This window comes from Phalaenopsis equestris, unplaced genomic scaffold (genome assembly GCF_001263595.1).
Source record: "Phalaenopsis equestris unplaced genomic scaffold, ASM126359v1 Scaffold000855, whole genome shotgun sequence".
In the NCBI taxonomy this organism is placed as follows: Eukaryota; Viridiplantae; Streptophyta; class Magnoliopsida; order Asparagales; family Orchidaceae; genus Phalaenopsis; species Phalaenopsis equestris.
In genome coordinates this window covers 168,168-186,770 of record NW_018165295.1, presented here as the reverse complement: position 1 = coordinate 186,770, position 18,603 = coordinate 168,168, and the positions used below count along the sequence as shown (strand labels likewise).

Below are 18,603 nucleotides of genomic sequence, written 5' to 3'. Positions count from 1 at the left end.
TTTCTTGCATGGTGATTTGGAGGAGCAGATTTACATGGAGCAACCAGAACAGTTCACTCAACCTGTACATGAGTATCTGGTTTGCATGTTAAAGAAATCGCTATATGGGTTGAAGCAGTCTCCAAGAAAATGATACAAGCGGTTTGACTCTTACATGGTTCAGATTGGCTACAAGCGATGTGAGTATAATTGTTGTGTTTATGTGAAGAGTCTTGATGATAGTTCTATTATTTTTTTGTTACTGTATGTTGATGATATACTAATTGCTGCAAAGAATATGAATGATGTCCGTGGTTTGAAACCTTTATTGAGCCAGGAATTTGACATGAAAGACTTAGGTCCTACGAAGAAGATTCTTGGAATGGAGATTCATCGTGACAAATGCTCAAGATGATTATGTCTATCTCAATGAGATTATGTTAAGAAAGTGCTGGAAATGTTTGAGATGATTAATGCAAAACCTGTGAGCACTCCTTTGGCAAATCATTTTAAGCTTTCTTCAAAACAGTGTCCTAAGACTGATACAGAAATTGAAGACATGACAAATGTTCCATATGTCAGTGCAGTTGGCTGTTTGATGTATGCTATGATATGTACTCGTCCTGATTTGGCTCATGCTGTTAGTCGAGTCTGCAAATACATGGCTAAACCTGGAAGGCGACATTGAGAAGCAGTCAAGTGGATTTTTAGGTATCTGAAGGGTACTGTAGGACATGAAATTATTTTTGGCAGTCAGAAGAATGATCCTTCAGTTGTGGGGTACGTTGATTCAGACTACGCAGGATATATATATATAGAAATTAGGGCAAAGAAAAATAGGAAATGACACAAATCCAGAAGAACACGCAGAGATTTACGAGGTTCGGCAAAGATGCCTACATCATCGGGAGCAGAACGACTTTCTTTTCAATATTTAGAAAAAGAGTACAAAATACAAGATTCAGAATCTCAGAGCCTCAAAGACTCACATAGAGTTACAAACATGACATATATGTACCCCTATTGTACAATATGTAATTACTTAAATTACTTCTGTACCAAACCGCAATGTATTGCCCCCACACCCCCAACTCACATAATGAAACTCCCCCGATTGAACAGATTCTTCCACTTCACTCCGCTCTTGGGCTCCGCTCCACTCTAGCATCTGACCCATTTATGGTATATGAGTCATACCTAACAAATCTTCACCTTAGCGAATATCTAACCTCTTAAAAGAAATACATATACCCAATATCCAACCCTTTAGGAGAAATACATATGCCTAACAAATCTCCACCTTAGCGAATATCCAGCCCCTTAAGAGAAATACATGTGCTAAGAAAATCTCCACCTTGGCGAATATTCAGCCCTTTGGTGAAAATACATCAGGGAGTTTCTTATGCACCAGTGTGGGTTGGACCACCACGCTTCTGCTGCGCCCTTGTTCCCCCCAACCCACTAAATTCCAAGAGACACTCATGTTCAATTCCAAGAGACATCTTTTCATTCCAAGTGATTCCAAATTCTGATATTATGAGTCATATCTAACAAATCTCCACCTTCACGAATATCAAGCCCTTTAGGAGAAATATATCATGGAGTTTTTGTATGAACCAATGTGGGTTGGGCCATAATTTTAAATAATCCCTTAATTAAGATTTTTTAATTAAATTTTCCTTAATTAAGTTTTCAAGAAAAAAAAAACATTCTCTTAATTAAAATTTCCTTAATTAAACTCTCCTAGAAATCATTTTTCTTAACTTCCAAGAAAAGCTCCACCTTAATTAAGCCTTGATTGAGCCTCCAACAAAGATCTTTCTTAATTAAGCCTCCAACAATTATTTCCTTAATTAAGCCTCCAGCAATTATTCCGTTAACTATTTCCTTTTGAATTGCTCCTTCGCGCCTCCGTCTGCCTAGGAACCTGCCTCCCACGCCGCGAACAACTTCGCCTACAATTTGGAACATGTGCCTTCTATTCGCCTATGTTCCGCCTCCAAGGAAATCAATCTTCCGCTTAAGACCTTCCAGATTGCGACCAAATCTGTCATGAAGTCGAATATGTTGCGAAGTCACTGAATCCGTCGCGCAGTCCAGCTTTTTTCCAATCGCGACACTCCAGCCCTTTTTCAGTCGAAGTTGACTGCTCGTCTAATCTGTCGCAAGTTCTGTCTGTCGCGAATGGTGCTCTGCCTATGAACATCGAACGAAGTTCTCACGAACAATCTGTTTCGAACGATCTGCTTCTCCGGCGAGTTTCTTCCCTGAATCTTAGGTCGCCGAAGCTTTCTCCCAAGGCGCCGAATTTGCGAAACTTTATGCGTCTATCTCCTCTGAAACCCTAGCAGCCAATCTATTATGCCAAAATCTTCTTTATTCCTGCGCCGCCGAAATTTTTCTTCCTTAACCTTGAACCTCGCTCTGATACCACTTGTTGAGAAATTAGGCAAAGAAAAACAGAAATCAACACAAATCCAGAAGAACAAAGAGATTTAATGATGTTCGACAAAGATGCATATGTCATTGAGAGCAGAGTGGCGGGCCACTAATCCAGAAAAAAGAGTACATAATACAAGATTCAGAATCTCGGAGTCTCAGAAACTCATCTAGGGTTACAAACAAGACATATATATAACTATATAGTACAATATGTAGTTACTTAAATTGCCCATATACCAAACCGCTGGATGTTGCGCTCGCACCCCAACCCACATAATGCAACTCTCCCAATTGGACAGATCCTTCCACTCCACTCTGCTCGCAAGCTCCGTTATACTGGCTCACTCCGTTTCGCTCCAGCATCTGTCCCTTAATCAATTCAATTCGCCTGTATTCAAATTTATAGAGAAAAACATAATCTTACTGTGTCAAAATAATCTCTCAACTATTATTTTTTCTTAAAAATATTTAGTGAATAATTTTCTCATAGCAGTCAAAATTTAAGAAATTGTACTTCTCACAATTTTGCTTGAAGTAACAAGAATAATAACTAAATAAAAAATATGATAACGTTCTAGAAAATTAAATTGAGAAAATTATCACAAAGTTACCCTTCTTTTGGAGTGGCGATGCGGCCCCAGATATATCTGTTTGGATAAAATATGTTTTGACAGCTTTTTCAATAAACTGCCGCTAAAATCTGCATTTTTTCATTAGTCCTGACTAGGCGCAACAAAAAAAAGAATTTTTATAATTGAAAAAAATTTTATAATTGCCCCCACAGCTTTTTGAATATCAAATTATATATTAACAACTTCACAGTTACTCTTTAATAAGCTCCAGCTGCCCTAAACAGACCTCGTCCAGATATTCTCTGGCACGAATTATTTCATCCTTCTTGTCTTCCAACTCATATAATGGTTAGAGCAACAACATCTATTCAATTTATTTAAAAAATAATTATATTATATTTAGATTTTTTTAATTTAATCTACACAATAGTAGCATAATCATATAATAATAATCTAGAACACTAATCTAGAAGTTCGCATAGGATGAATTATGATGATAAATAATATTATGCTAATTATTAAGAGATACGAAATTTAAATACAACTAAAATATTTATTTCCTCAATAATTTTCACATAAGAAATCATTATCTTTCCTTACACGCTAATGCTCCTGTCCATTGGAACTAATTATGATGTCTTTAATGGATTGCATTTAAGCATTGGACAACTCCCTCCTTAAATTTTGGTTTATAATTATTTAAAAAAAATAATTATTGATTATTAATATAAGATTAACATCAAAATATATAAAATTATCAAAATAGATATTAATTTTTTTTAATTATGATTGGAATAATTCTTCGTATAAGCCTATTAAAACCCATTTTTAAAATAATTTGAATTGAAGAATTATTTCGATACTTTTATAAATTATAAGACTAAAATAATTCCATATAAATAATCGAATACTATCAAAATATTTTACGATAAAACACCTAAATATATTAGTTGAAAAAAATACGAGAAATCTCAAAAGATTACGTTGGAACTCTCGTCCTAAGAAAAAAAAGGGAGGTGCTCACATACATAGCATTTTAGGGTTTGTTTGGGGCAGCTGATTAAAAATAATATGTTGATAAGCTAGGTGCGGGAAAAGTCATATTGCTGCCAGAAAGTTACCACCACACCTAGATAGGTGCAGTGTGAAAACACTGCTTTCAGCGTTTTTAAAACGCATAAGCTGTTAAAATGCAGTTTACCCAAAGAGTTCGGGTGTGTTTTCAAAACGCCGCCGCACCAAATAAGTTGCCCCAAACAGACCCTTAAACTTTCATATTTATCAATCTCACATAAAAAACTTTAATAATTGCATATAAAATATTAAAAGTAGCACTCAATGTCATTTTTTAGTAGTTAAATACTTTTTGTTAAGCAATAGGTAAAAATATTGTGTGTAAAAATAAAAATTTGAATGTGAGATCGGTAAATCAATAAAAATTGGGTGCTATGCATGCAATTTTCCTAAAATAAAAAAATAGTATGACAAAATTATGTTAGATTGGGCTTAGATAGGAATGCTATACTGAATTAAATATTAAAAAAATTATAATCATATTATATTTTTTAAACTTTTTTTTCTTACTTTATAATCATATTATATATCTGTATGACCAGATAAAGGCGACTCAAATCTCCTTGTAAGGATATGAAACACGACAAACGAGGTGAACCGATAGCTGAGACGTGTCAGTCGGTCAGAGGAGCCAAATTAGATCATTTAGATAGTCGATACTCAAACCCAAAGGTCGTCAGAAGATACCGATGGGTCACCTGGCCATATGACAAGCAGGCTGACCTCAAGATCTAACAAAGGACATCTGCAGAACCAGTTGAGCGAAAGATATGCATCGCGTAGGGATAAGCGGACCAGAGAACTGTGGTAGGATACTGTTGAAGCCAGACAAGAAGACCACATATCGTCATCGTGTGGTTCATCCGACTAAGTGACGAGCGAATGGAAAGCAAACCGAGCAAGTGAGGAGTCGCCCCATCACCAAAAAGTTCGTTTGTATAATTTATCATGTAAATTATTTTTGTACCTCTTAGTTCTTCTTGTTTAGAAAGATGATATAAGGATAATTGTATATATAGGGCACCTCCCATACCTATAAATAGAGAGCTATTTCAAGAAAAAAAACTCTAGACACTATTCTAGTGTTCATTCTTTTCTTTCACTTATCCTAAATGCTCTCTTTTTTTTGGCATGATTCTCGGACAATTTTGGATTCAACAATATCGTAAGTAAAACATATTTAATGAACGTCTACTTAACATCCAATTTTGATGTACGTATTTAAATATTGAACACCAAAACATTACTTCATATGTTTATATCTGATACACCACCAACAAATTATCATCATCCAACACAAATCTCGAGGCATGACACGAATCTCGAGATGATATTATAAGCAAGAAACATTCAAATTTTAATAAAAAGTCATCCAGAGCTCCGATTTTAGCAAGAAGCAAGAAACATTCAAATCTTAATAAAAAGTCATCCAGAACTTTTTACAAGACACATACCCAAACAGTTGAATCTTTACATGCATATCACTCAAATCGGTAATATTACATCAATAATACCACTATCACCACATGCCCATATCAAGCCATTTAAGAACAATTTGAGGCTTTGGATGGGCACATGAATGGTCATATAGATTCCAAATTCGACAAGCTTATAGTCAAATCGTTCATCTGGACAAGACAAATTCAACGAGCTCAAGATCACTTGATTTTGACATCATTAAGGCACTCAAATGTCCATTAAATGTCGTATGATAGAGGGAAGCTCTTCGGACCGTCCGATCAAAATGATTCATATTCTTGCATCAATTACACCCAGAACACTATAAATAGAGCTACATCCTTCTCATGAGGGGGGAGGAAGTCTAGAGAGAGCCTGAGATCTTCAGGAGAAGTTGCAGCTCAGCATCAACACCAATCGTCGTCAACGACCGCCGACCTCCGTCTTCGACCACCGTCAACCGCCTTTGACCACCGCCGACCTCCGTCGTCGACCGCCGTCGATCACCGACAACCACCGCCGACCATGGTCGATCTCCATCGACTGTCGTCAACCTCCACCAACCGTCATCAATCACCACCAACTAGACGTCGTCAGTCGACATTATAATCTGAAAAATATAGTTACACTTTCCCGTTTGTGGGACAAAAGATTTCTGTAATCATCAATCAATAGTGAATTTCCGCAACTGGGCCAGACCCCGTGGTTTTTCCCTAACACGTAAAAACTTCTGGAGTCATTACCGTTTTTTTCTTTTTCATCTGTGTGTGTGTTGAACTTTCGTGCAACGCTAAGACGATAGTTTATTACTCTACCGCCGCGAGTTTTCTAGCACGCATCAATATGAAATAAAAAAAAAAAACATGATTATTTTAACTTTCAAAAGTAAAATACATGTATAAAATTTGGAGTTTAGATATTAGATATATAAATACTTAGGAATAGAGTGGTATGTATGTAAATCTTTCTATATTTAAATATTTAAAAAAATTAGTGTTTTATATATATTGTATACCAAAAATCAGTTTTTGTGGGCCAAAGCATGTGTCTCAGGTGTCTAGGAGGCCTCATACACCCATCTACTCGGAAGATATTATCATAAAAAATTTGTTGAGCTGACCTGCTGACCTCACTCGTCAATGTGTCAACTATCGAGCTGGTTCGCCAAACTAATCTGTGGAACTCATGTGACAGATTAATCAATCAACTTCTTCTGCCGAGTAATTCGTCTTGCCCGTGATCTTCGTAATTAATGGAAAGCAAAATTCAATACTAACATCTACAATGAACAAATGTCAAATTCTCATTTATGAGCCTCCTGGCATTTGCATTGTGATCTTTTTATTAAGACATGATGGACAGATTTTAGGCATTACATCTCATATTTTATTATTTTCTTAAAAATATGTATAAATAGATAAGCGAGAGATCCAAGAGAATGGAGATATTTATAATAATAATAATAATAATAATAATAATAATAATAATAATCATGATGATGATGATGATTCATTAGAAAATCAATGATGAGTAAGTTTAAGAGATGTGACACTACAATATATATAAAAGTGACATTGTTGTTTAACATGCAAGTTTGTGTTTTTATTCACACATGCAGGTGAGGATAATTAAACCAATTTTGATAGAGAGAGGAATAAATAAATAAATAAATAAATAAAATCAGATAGATATAACTTGTAAGATAGAAGAATTTACATACACACCACCCAATTCTTATATATTGACATATCTAACACCTAAACTTTGCATTTCACATTTTATACCACACAAAACTTTCATATGACATTAAAAATACTGACATTTTAACTTCCATATAAGGAGAAATACATGTGAAAATTAAAGTTTAAGTGCTAATTTTGTAAATAAATATGAATGGAATGATGTGCATGTAAATCTTCATATAAGATGTCATATAATCACCTCTTAATAGTAAGAATCAACCAAAATCAAATAAGATAAGCACAACACTGTAAAAAAAAAATCACAAAATCATCATAATTGCATCATCAGATGGGCTTACCATCAATTTTAGCATTTGTTGATACTAAGGAAAAAAAAAAAAGGTGAAATCTATATCTTATAAGTTGATTGCATAAAACTATATATATATATATATATATATATATATATTGTATTAAAATTTTGCACACAAATACATAAGGGAGAAGAATATACAATACACTAAAATACTTTTAAGTAAAAAATTAAGAAATGATAAAAGTCATGAGGCCTAACTGAGAAAAATAATATTTTTATATTACTTTCGATTATAAAGGGCTCCTCTTTTTTTATCTTGGAGACGACATGATTACAAAACAATGAACTGAGTTATAATTTTTGCTTCCACGATTGTAATGGAAGTAGTGATGATGAATACGATAGTCAGATGATGCTGGTTGGACAACAACGATGAGAAACATATAACAGAGATCTGATAGTGATGATAAGTAACTATTTAATGATGGTAATCAGATAATAGTAATCATACCACAATGATTAAATAACGGTCATTAACTAATGAAAATCTCTCTTCACTCCTTGGTGCTAATTGTAAGTAGAGCTTAGAGTTCTCATTACTACAAACTTTCACAAAATTTAAATTAATGTCTCTTTTATTTGGAGAAAGGGAAGATTTGTAATATGATAATTTTAGCCAAAGTCTCGAAACACTCCTTTGGATAGCTTATATTGATTATTTTGATAAGAAATACTTCCTTCAAAAGTTAAATCTTTTAATAATTTCAAGATTTAAATGATCTAATGGCTCGTTAGACGACCAATTTGATAATAAGCACGCAAGTTTTGGAGGTATTTGAACCTTCGAGTAATGCCTTGGAAGTTTTTAATAATGCTGCAAGCATCTGATTGTAACTCGTTTGAACTCGGATTAGATCACTTCTGGTATTATCGTTATCTTCCCTTCATGAAGTTTAGTTTGCCTGAACATTGGCTGATATGAAGGCTCTAACAATCTTGAATTTGACTAGAACTTATTGCATTCAAAATATATTAAAATTTATGCCTAATTAAGTTGAATTTTATTATGATCCTTTTTTTTTGCGATAAAAGTCAAGAATTTCTATGACACAATTCACTTCTCCCTTTTTAATTTTTATTATCAGCAAATTGACATATGTCTTGTATTAGTGTTTGCCATATAGCTCTTGATATTATATGAAAGGAAAATTTACACATTTAGCATATATATTGTATATATTTACATACCTCGCATTTATATTTATATACATAGCACTTTAGGGTCTTAAATTAATCATTAATATTTAAGATTTTGGTGCTCTGTCCTAAATATGAATGTTTTGGTGTCTGAACAACAAATATATAAGACTTGTGTGCTAGATAGATAAATATGCCTCACTTGCGGGCCATATCTAATAGGCCCCACATCCACGACATCGCCAGGCAGCCCGGCCCGGCCCACTAGTTGCCACAAGAAAGGCTATACATCGTCTTTCGAATTGCTTTTAAGCCTGCAAGGTCGGACCCCCACCCACCCTCTCTGCAACTTCCTTCCCGACATCTCTGCTTCCCTCACCGGCAGCTAACCGATGCGACGATCTTTCGAGTTTGCCGGAAGCTATTACCGTTCCACGCCGGAGATGTCTAGGGCATCAAACGGCGATCCCGGGCCAACTGAAACAAGAGAGAGGATCAATGAGCTGGAGCTGGGTCTGAGTCTCGGCGGTGGAGTAAGAAGGATTATTACGGCCGAGGATTTCACCTCAATGAAATCAGGTGATTCCCCCATGTCGTCCAATTCCTCTGTTTCTTCTTCTTCCAGCGGTTTGGGAGATGAAGGGGATGAAGGCGATGGTGGAGGGAGCTGTAGGAGAGCGGATGAGATCGGTTGTAACGGGGATCGATCGGCCAACTTGGCGAGGTGATTTGGGTTTCTTAACTTTCTATTTAGTGCTTTTTTTCTAGGTTTTTGTTATGGGTTTGTGAAACTTGATGTGAGAAGTATTGTGGTTTTGTTGCTCAGTTTGAATTTGATTCGTGGCTTATTTGCTTGTTTTAATTGATTCACGTGTCTGTTAGTGTTGATTTTTTTTTTTTTTATATATTTCGTTTGTTTCATTGATTATCTATTATGATTGTATTAAACATGTTTTCTTACATCTCTAAATAATAGTTTTGTATATAAAAATAAAAAGGGGAATTCGCATATGCATATTGACTCAAAAATTTTTCCTTCTGTAGTTTTTTGCTGGGGCTGGATGCGAATTATTTCTGCTAGATATAGTAAATTCCAAATACTTGATTAATTAATTAATTAATTAAATGATTAAAAAATAATGCTCACGAGCTATGATCATTTTAAATTAGAGAGCCTTGTTTTAAGTACATGCTTGTGAACCAATGCATTGCTTTTTTTATATATAATGTCTTATAACAAGGATATATAAACAATACTGTCGTTCAAATAATTTTCTAGCAAGCAATTATGTTTTACCCTCTCCTCTGTGTTTAAAAGCGCCTTCTTGATCATCTTGTTTATACTGGAGAAACATTTGTTGGCCACTCTGTTTTTAGCAAAATGACTTTGTTCTTCATGATTCAATTCCTTTTCTTATAAATCATTGATAAAGTGGTAACTTGATGCTTTTTCAAATGTGTGTCTGCTATTATTGAAACACTGTTGATCAAGTGCTCATTTTTGTTTGAGATAATTAATACTTCTGTTCATTGCTAGGGTTGTATTGAAAGAAAAAGAAGTATAGCTAGTTTCTTTGGGATTTAGAAACGGCTTGAAGCTGCTTTGGGGTAAGGAAAAAAACAGCTAGGAAAAAAAGCAAGAGATTTTTTAATTAAAAAAATTAACGAATTTTCCCACAATTTTCTTATACAAGCCGTTGTTCACACAAGCATTCACATTTGCATGCACAGTTGAACACTTTCTAAGTCGAAGCTATAGATTGGATTAGACCCTTTAAACTGTATGTTTGTATTATCAGAAGTTTTAATGTAGGTCGGCTTCTAAAAGGCCCACGAGCTTAAGGATCATCCCTCCACAAGTTTTAGGATGATAGAGCATCATGGGATTTTGAATATGGTAGTTTACTTTCCTAACTATTTTGCTTAGGGGATTGAACTTTTTCATTGATGTAATGCTCCTGTGATTAATTTTTTTCTAAACATCAATGCTAAAAACACTCTCAATTAACGATACCACATGTAGTCTAAATGGTGATTAGGATGTTGGTTTATAATAGAGGGATAAATAGTCAACTTATTCAAATTCCTATGGTTCTGTCATATTAAGTTGATTTGGTGAACTTACCCTTCGAATGATAGAACGCCTAATGTAGATCAAAGTCGGTATGTTTTTAATGCTATGAAACATCCTTTGAGGTTGTATTCCACATTGAATATTTGACTTGATGGGGATTTTTGAGGTATGTCATTTATTATTAAGGAAATTAAACAACTTAGTAGGGAAAATTGTATTGTATAAATTAGGTTGCTTCAAGAATGGAACCCACCCTAAGTTAGCTTGAGTTTTGGTTTGTGGCTTAGGAAACACAAAGAAATATGTTAAGCATAGGGGTGGAATGATGTCTGCCTTGATGTGTACATGGGTTCACTTAAACAAGAAACTCCTAGAGTCATGCTGCAAGGCTTAAATTTGTAGGAAATTATTACAAAAAGTTTATTTGATAAAATTGAGCTCACTACTTTAAGTGCAGAGTGGCCCAAAGGTTAGAGTTTATTATTCTAATCTTTTGGTGATCTACAAGTGGGAATTAGAACCTCGGGAATGAAAAATGCTCGACTAACAATTCTAATTTTGGAGAAAACTTGAAAAAAGGGTGATTTCTTGATATATTTGTTAGCTATGTCAAAAGAGTTTGATTGATTGGGACTTTCATCAACATAAATGCCTAAAGATAAACTTAAAACCTTAATAGTTTGGTACCTTAAATATGATGCTTATAACCTTGGAGATGGGGTATATTGGGACTTTATGAGTGGATCTTATAGTTCTAATATTGGAATGACCCGACAATGATGGTGTCATTCTATTAGTGAGGCTTAGAAGAGTAGTTTGTTTTTTATAATTTTACGATTTAATAGCCACAATAAGGTTGTGTTTGTGTTTATGGAACCTGTGGGACTATGATCAAATTTAATAATGCCAAAGGCCTTACAACCCTAGAGTGCACGGAAGTCAGAAAGAGATTAAAATCAATCTAACTAATATCGTCTTGAGATTGTATGCAAATGATTGTGTCAAATATCTTAACAAATTTGAGCAAGCTAGAGGATCCATACCCTCCATTAGATATAGAGCACTCCTTCAAATATTGTGAAAATTATGAGATTTTAGTTTCATTAATATGATTGTACTTTTACTTAGTTGCGGGTTTCACCGGAACATATTAGAAGTAACATACTCTTAATTGACCAATTGAGGTCTCCCCTTATTTTTCTATTTTTTTTTAATGTTTCAAGTGATTTAAAAGAGTCATTAAAGTTTTATAATTTTTTGTTTAAGGTGTGTGCATAAATGCATAGTGCGGCATAAATTTAAACAATAGGTTGATAAACAGATTCATGGTGTTTAGTGGAACATGGTGAGTATCAGTGACAAATTCAATAATTTAATAAAATTCAAGAAAAAAAAAATCTAAATTTCATGTGCTTTGATACATTTGTTATATGACAAAATAATGAACGCAAAACTTTAATGCATTGATTTTAAATTTAATTGTTGTGATTTTGACACTATTATAAAGAATAGAAACTTATGATCACATCTATATAGAATTTGTAATTCTCTTACATTCAATTATCTTTAAGCGATTTTTCAAATTTAAAAATTATTTTTTAATTATTACTGCTATACTCCCGCAAAAAATCTACGTAAAAAATCATTGAACTGAACTTTATCGGTGGACTAATCATGATTGGGAGAGTCTCGTCCACTAGCTTTAGTTTTTTATAGTTTTTTAGGGAGTATGATATTGCTCTTTTTTAGAGGAGTTATTATATCATTTTGTATATTGACTTCATCAGCGACATGTGCGTTATTAGGGTCGTTCATTTCAAATCAATTGTCTAGGAGTAAAGAGACAATCATGAGCGGACTGGACTTTGGAGAGGAAAATTATAGTGTGTTGTCCATTTATAATTAAAATTATCATTTTTGCATGATGATATATAAAGATTATCATTTGGCATGATGATATATAAAGGTGAAAAAAAGAGTTGTGGGCAGATTTTTTGTTTTTTGGTCCAACCGAATTTTCAATCTTCTGATCTCTTTTGGGATTAATTCTACATCAAGATTTGAAGATGCTATATGGTAAATGAAAGCAAGGTGGGTGGTTTGACTGTTATCCAGCACACTTGGGGTTGTGGGATTGTAGATATGACTACCTAAGCTAATATGAGTTATTTTAGCCTTATACAAGCCAAACAAATCCTAAAATAGCTCAATTTAGATTGAGAGATCTCAACCCAATGGTCCAAAGACCTTATGAAAATCATGAGGACAAAAAGTAGTTCATTTTTAGTTATTGTCATTTTGGAGCTATCATGTATTTTTTTAATCTAGGTTTTTCATGATTTTCATTTTGTAGAATTCCTTAATGTCCATTTTGTGTTGCTCGTCTTCGACTTCATTTTCATATGGACAATATAGTGTTAATAATGAAGACCTTTAAAAAAGTTTTGTTGTCGTAGCCTGGTTGCAGGAGGCATCCATAAAATAGCGGGCCTTCACAATTTAGATGCTATTAATGGATTTTGATAAATAAAAATACAATTTGATACTATTTTCAGTTGGTACAAAGACCCCTTTTTTTTAACTTATCCCCGTACTCATATTTGTTAGGCTTTGATCTGAAGTCCTTACGGGTTGGAGACAAAGTTCTCAGCCGTCATAAGGCCAAGCGGACTAGCTGCTTGACACAAAGACTCGAAACAAATACGGAGTCATGGAGATGATATCTCCAAACATGAAGGCTCAATGTGAGTCTTTGTGAAGTTGTATGCATCATGGAAGCCTAAGGTGGTATCTTATGGTCTTCAAATGAAGGAGAAGAACAAAAAAAGAAAGGCATTAGTGCTTCTATGATGCCACCATGAGAGTCGAACACTTGGGGATGGAGGCCCAAGGTGATCGTCTACGATCACTTGGGTGGAGAAGACAATGTGAAAATTTCTATTGTGCTGCTATAAGTTGGATTGGTAGTTTAATCATGGAAACGGATCAGAAATTATATGAAATTTAGTGCATGAGAATATCTAATTAAAATTTATCATTATTTCCAAATTCATGATTGTGTTTTCCATTGTTATCACTAAATAACACGGGCTCTCTGTAATCATTTAATTCTCTCAGTAGTTCTTCTTTGGTTTTTTTTTTATTTGAACTTCAATGTTTATTATTAAGCCATTTATCTCTTTTTTTTATTATTCATGGCATGCTAGAAAGATTTATGTTTTGTGCCTTGGCGTGTGCTATTTGTAGTTATAGTTCTTATACTTGAAACATTTTATGATGTAAACGAGAGGTTAGATAAATGGAGAATTTTCTTAAGATAAAGGGGTTGGAATCAATAGAATAAAGATTAACCATATGATATACATTTTTGGAGGATATACTGTTGATGATTATTAGCTCTAAGACAAGTATGATACGTTTAAATAAGTTAGATCAATTAAACAAGAAAAAATGAATATCAAGGGCCTAATATTAGTGTTATGTGGTATAAAGGAGTGTCTTAGTAGTTCAATGTTATAAGAAAATATCATTAAGACTTTAAGATAAATTTTTATTGAACGACAACTAGATTAGTTATGATTCATGGAATCGAGCGTTGGGCAATAAAGAAACATTAATGAAATGAATCAAGTTGGGTCTGAGAAAATATGATAGTATTAAATTTGATGCGTCGTATTTATAGAAAGGATGAATTAGAAGTGTCCATGTTCGGGATTTGGTGGAAATTTGATGCGTCGTATTTATAGAAACGATGAATTAGAAGTGTCCATGTTCGGGATTTGGTGGGAGTAGCATATGCTGACAAAAAAATAGCTGAAAATAGACCTAAATTTTGTGAATGTTTGGCAAGTGATTAATCATAAATAAAGCCAATAAGTTGGGCGGATAGAACCAATATGGAAGGGATTAGATTGGAAAAGAGGTTAAATCAACTCATGTATAAAAGTTATGAAAAAAATTCACAAAATAAATTTGGCATCTCTTATATCACTCAATGAAGAACTAATGGAAAAGGACAGTTGCGATTTGTTTGAAGATGATGTTTTCATATTAATGTTCTTCCTGTTATCTTATACTGAACCATCAAACAGTCTGCGTGCAAGCATTCATGCTAACATGCACTCTAAACTTCTTAATTACTATTCTTCACTCCATTCATTTTAAAATTTCTTTCTTATGTTGTTATACTGCGAAAAGGAAAATAAAAGGGACATTTACATAAGTACCACCCAATTCATCTTTATTTACATATCTAACATCTAAACTATACCTTTTACATTTATACCATCCAAATCTTTCATATCACATAAGAAACCACTATTTCAACTTTTAAAAAGTGAAATTTACCTTTTCATGCATAGGTAAGGTGGCTTAACTTAAAAATTGAGGTTTACGTGTTAGATATGTAAATACATAGGAATAAAGCGGCATTTATGCTAATCATCCAAAATAAAATTGCATGGATATGCTCTCTTGCATACATACAGCATGTGCTTGCCCATGTGTACCGACAAGTGATGTACTATAGATATTTGATCTCTCTGATGTTTGTTTTTTGCACCTCGATTTTCTCTGCAGCCATGGTCAAGTAGTGGGATGGCCTCCTGTCAGAACATGCAGAAGGAACAATTTGGTTAATGTATCAAGAGTTGCTAATTCTTATGTAAAACCATCCACTCACGGTGAAATTTCTCAAAGTTGCAGCAGCAACGATGGTAAGAACGATGTTGGTGGTAGTGATCGTAAAAGGAAAGCCATTCCTATTTGGAAATCTCACTTTGTTAAGGTGACCATGGATGGAGATCCCATAGGAAGGAAAGTGGATCTTCGTGCCTATGTGTCTTATGAAGATCTTGCTTTAGCTCTTGAGGCCATGTTTTGCAAGCCCGGTTTGTCGCTCAATGTTTCTCGTTTTCGCAAGTCCGCATTGTCGCTTAATGCTTCTCGTAGTGAGTTCATCTCTTCTATGTTGCTTTCGTATGTGCTTTCTTCCATTTGATGCACGATAAAAAATTAGACAATTAACATACATAGCGCACAAGTCTTATCTATTTACATCTCTGTCACCTAAACTTTTCATATTTACATACATAGGACATTGGTGCTTTAGACCTATGCATGATAGGTTGTATTTTTTTTAAAGCAATAATAATGCTATTTTTTATGTGATATTAATGATTTGAAATATATGTGTGTAAATATGATAGTTTAGGTGTGATATATGTAAGTACATTAGAATAGTGTGATAGGTATGTTATTGCCCCTAAAATTTATACTTTTTGATGTTGACAGATGGAATGTTCTCCAAATTGTTGGATGGTTCTTCTGAGTTTGCTCTTATATACGAAGACGAGGATGGCGATTGGTTGCTAGTTGGAGATGTTCCCTGGGGGTATGCAACTTTTTATTCCGTAGGATATGTATGTGATGCTTTAAATACTGCTAAATACACTGCAATTACTTGTAAAATTTTGAAAATCTGACCAAACATTGAACTGGAAAGAGAGCTTCAAAGTTCATAGTTTCAATTAGTGTGAATACGACAGTAAATTTTAAATTTATTTTAATATACTTTAAATAATATTATAGCAACACAATAATAATATTTTATCAAATTTAATATACTATATTCTAATTCAGGACATTTTTACTCTTGAATATTTTGAATATGATTCTAAATCAAAATTTTGGGAAACAGTATCTTGATTATTTTATTAAACTTTAATCTAAATTTTTTTGTTTCTAGTTATCTGATCCAAATAAAGAAGCCACAAAATAATAACACACAAAATAAATACTAATTAGACTGAATGATTTTTTAAAAATTGAATTGGTTCACCATTTCAATCATCTCTTCTAACCGGTTATTCATAAAATGGTTTGGGGTTGGGACCGAACTGGCCGGAGGAATGGTTCACAATTGAATCAGACAAATCGGCCAGCCTGATCTGATTTTTAAACCTATGTTTGCTTGAACCAAACAATGTTCTATGTAGTTTTCTCTTCTACTTCAAATTTGTGTCTTTTGAAGGTGAAATTTGCTAATGTCATAACACAACTATCAGTAAAACTTCATGATAATCACCCCCGAGATGTATGTTTAAACTGAAGATATCCGGTTTTTTTGCTTCTGATATTTGATCTGTATGCTATCATATGGTGTGCTGATACCTTGATTTAGTCTGTAGTCTTTCTTTTTAGTCTTGAAGTAATTTCGATAGGATTTATATTAATAAATGAAAATGTTTTTTTCATGTAAATTCAATGTCTTTACTTTTAACATTTATTTATCTTTTTAGAATGTTCTTGCGCACTGCCAGGCGGCTTAGAATTATGAAGACAATGGATTCCTTTGGCATTGGTATGTACATCTGTCGTTGAACTTTGAAATCTACATTTATAAAACTAAACCGTGTGTATTGAAATTTTTCTTATCTGGCACATTTAAACTTTTTCTTATTTACAATATACTACTTTCCTTGCATATCCTTTTAATTAATAGAAGATTTACATACATACCTCACAATTCCTATTTATTTACATATCTAGCACCTATACTTCAATTTTTTACATACATACCACCTTACCTATGCTTGAAAAAGGAGCATTTCACTTTTTAAAAGTTAAAATGGTGTCATTTTTTATGTAATATGAAAAATTTGAGTGGTATTGATGTAAAATGCAAAATTTAGGTGTTATTACATGTAAATATACAGGAATTGGGTGGTATGAATGTATATGCCCCTTAATTAGTTTTTTTCTTTACCGACTTGTGTGTGCATCCACCCGTCATTCTTCGTGGCCAACAAGACAATAATTTGTTCTTCAGCCCGCTGCACCGTTGGGCACGATGAGCCACTCTGCACATCCGAGCCTCGACCGGCACCCCCATTGGGGGTTGTACTTGTCATGGAGCGACTCGGTGCTTGACGCCCAGACAGACGTGCCCTCGATTGATTGGCCTCTGCCTCAACTTGCTTTCAAAGAATCGATGGTTTTCGTGATTATGAAATTTACACCACGAATCACATTTTACTATGCTCTTGATTGACCATCTAATGATCCGCTAGGAGAGTAAATGTCTTAGTTTCGACTTATGTTAAGAAATGTAGAGGTAGACCTCAAAAGACTTGTGCATATTATATATAAAAGATCTTAATTTATCAAAATAAAATGAAATCACGACACTTAATAAGGCATAATGGATTCATATAGCAGAGATGAAGACTCGTTGTTTTTGTTATTGTTGGACTTATTTGTGCATGATGACAACTCAAAGAATGTTTAAGAAATGTTTTTATTGTTTCAGATAGATTTTAGAGCTTAATGATTCTCTTTCTTTCTTTCTTTTTTCCTTGGTTTGCCCTCCATTAGAATCAATTTTTAGAACAGCTAATTAAGCTTCATATAGGATAGAGTTGAATGGATTAGATTATTTTCTGATGTTCATATTCGTACAACATATTTAAACCTGCAGATGAATCAGTTAAATGCAGAGCCCAAGCTATTTCAACCGATGCTCTCTAGCGTTCCATTTTGAGAATTGCAGTTTCAACCATTGGTGAGAATTGCAATTTTTTCCTTTTTGGTTTCAGTTGATCATTGTAAAATTTTCATCGTTACAGGATTCTTAGAAAATGTGAGCTGTGTGTGTGACTCTTATTTCATTTTTCTAAGGTGCGATTGATCTGCTATTTTTCACTTTCTGTTGCAATTTTTTGTTTTTGTCTTTTTTTTTTTTTTCAGTTTCATATATTTTTATGAGTGTAAATAAGTGATTTTTCTTTTGAAGATAATATTAATGATGCT

The 18,603-nt window shown here is 33.7% G+C and overlaps 1 protein-coding gene across 1 annotated transcript; it reads left to right on the top strand.

Annotated features, from left to right (window-relative positions):
* Nucleotides 1-8,981: 8,981 nt before the first annotated feature.
* LOC110031871 (auxin-responsive protein IAA11-like) lies at nucleotides 8,982-18,500 on the top strand. Its single transcript, XM_020735296.1, has 5 exons — nucleotides 8,982-9,444; nucleotides 15,373-15,743; nucleotides 16,087-16,186; nucleotides 17,094-17,155; nucleotides 18,272-18,500. Exons 1-5 carry the CDS (start codon nucleotides 9,113-9,115, stop codon nucleotides 18,319-18,321), a joined length of 915 nt encoding a protein of 304 aa, XP_020590955.1. The 5' UTR covers nucleotides 8,982-9,112; the 3' UTR covers nucleotides 18,322-18,500.
* The last annotated feature ends 103 nt before the right edge of the window (nucleotides 18,501-18,603 follow it).

Coding starts and splice junctions, on each gene's coding strand:
- LOC110031871 (XM_020735296.1), top strand. CDS start 9,113: ATGCGACGATCTTTCGAGTTTGCCGGAAGCTATTACCGTTCCACGCCG. Junction 9,445..15,372: donor CGATCGGCCAACTTGGCGAG/GTGATTTGGGTT, acceptor TTTTCTCTGCAG/CCATGGTCAAGTAGTGGGAT. Junction 16,187..17,093: donor GTTGGAGATGTTCCCTGGGG/GTATGCAACTTT, acceptor TTATCTTTTTAG/AATGTTCTTGCGCACTGCCA.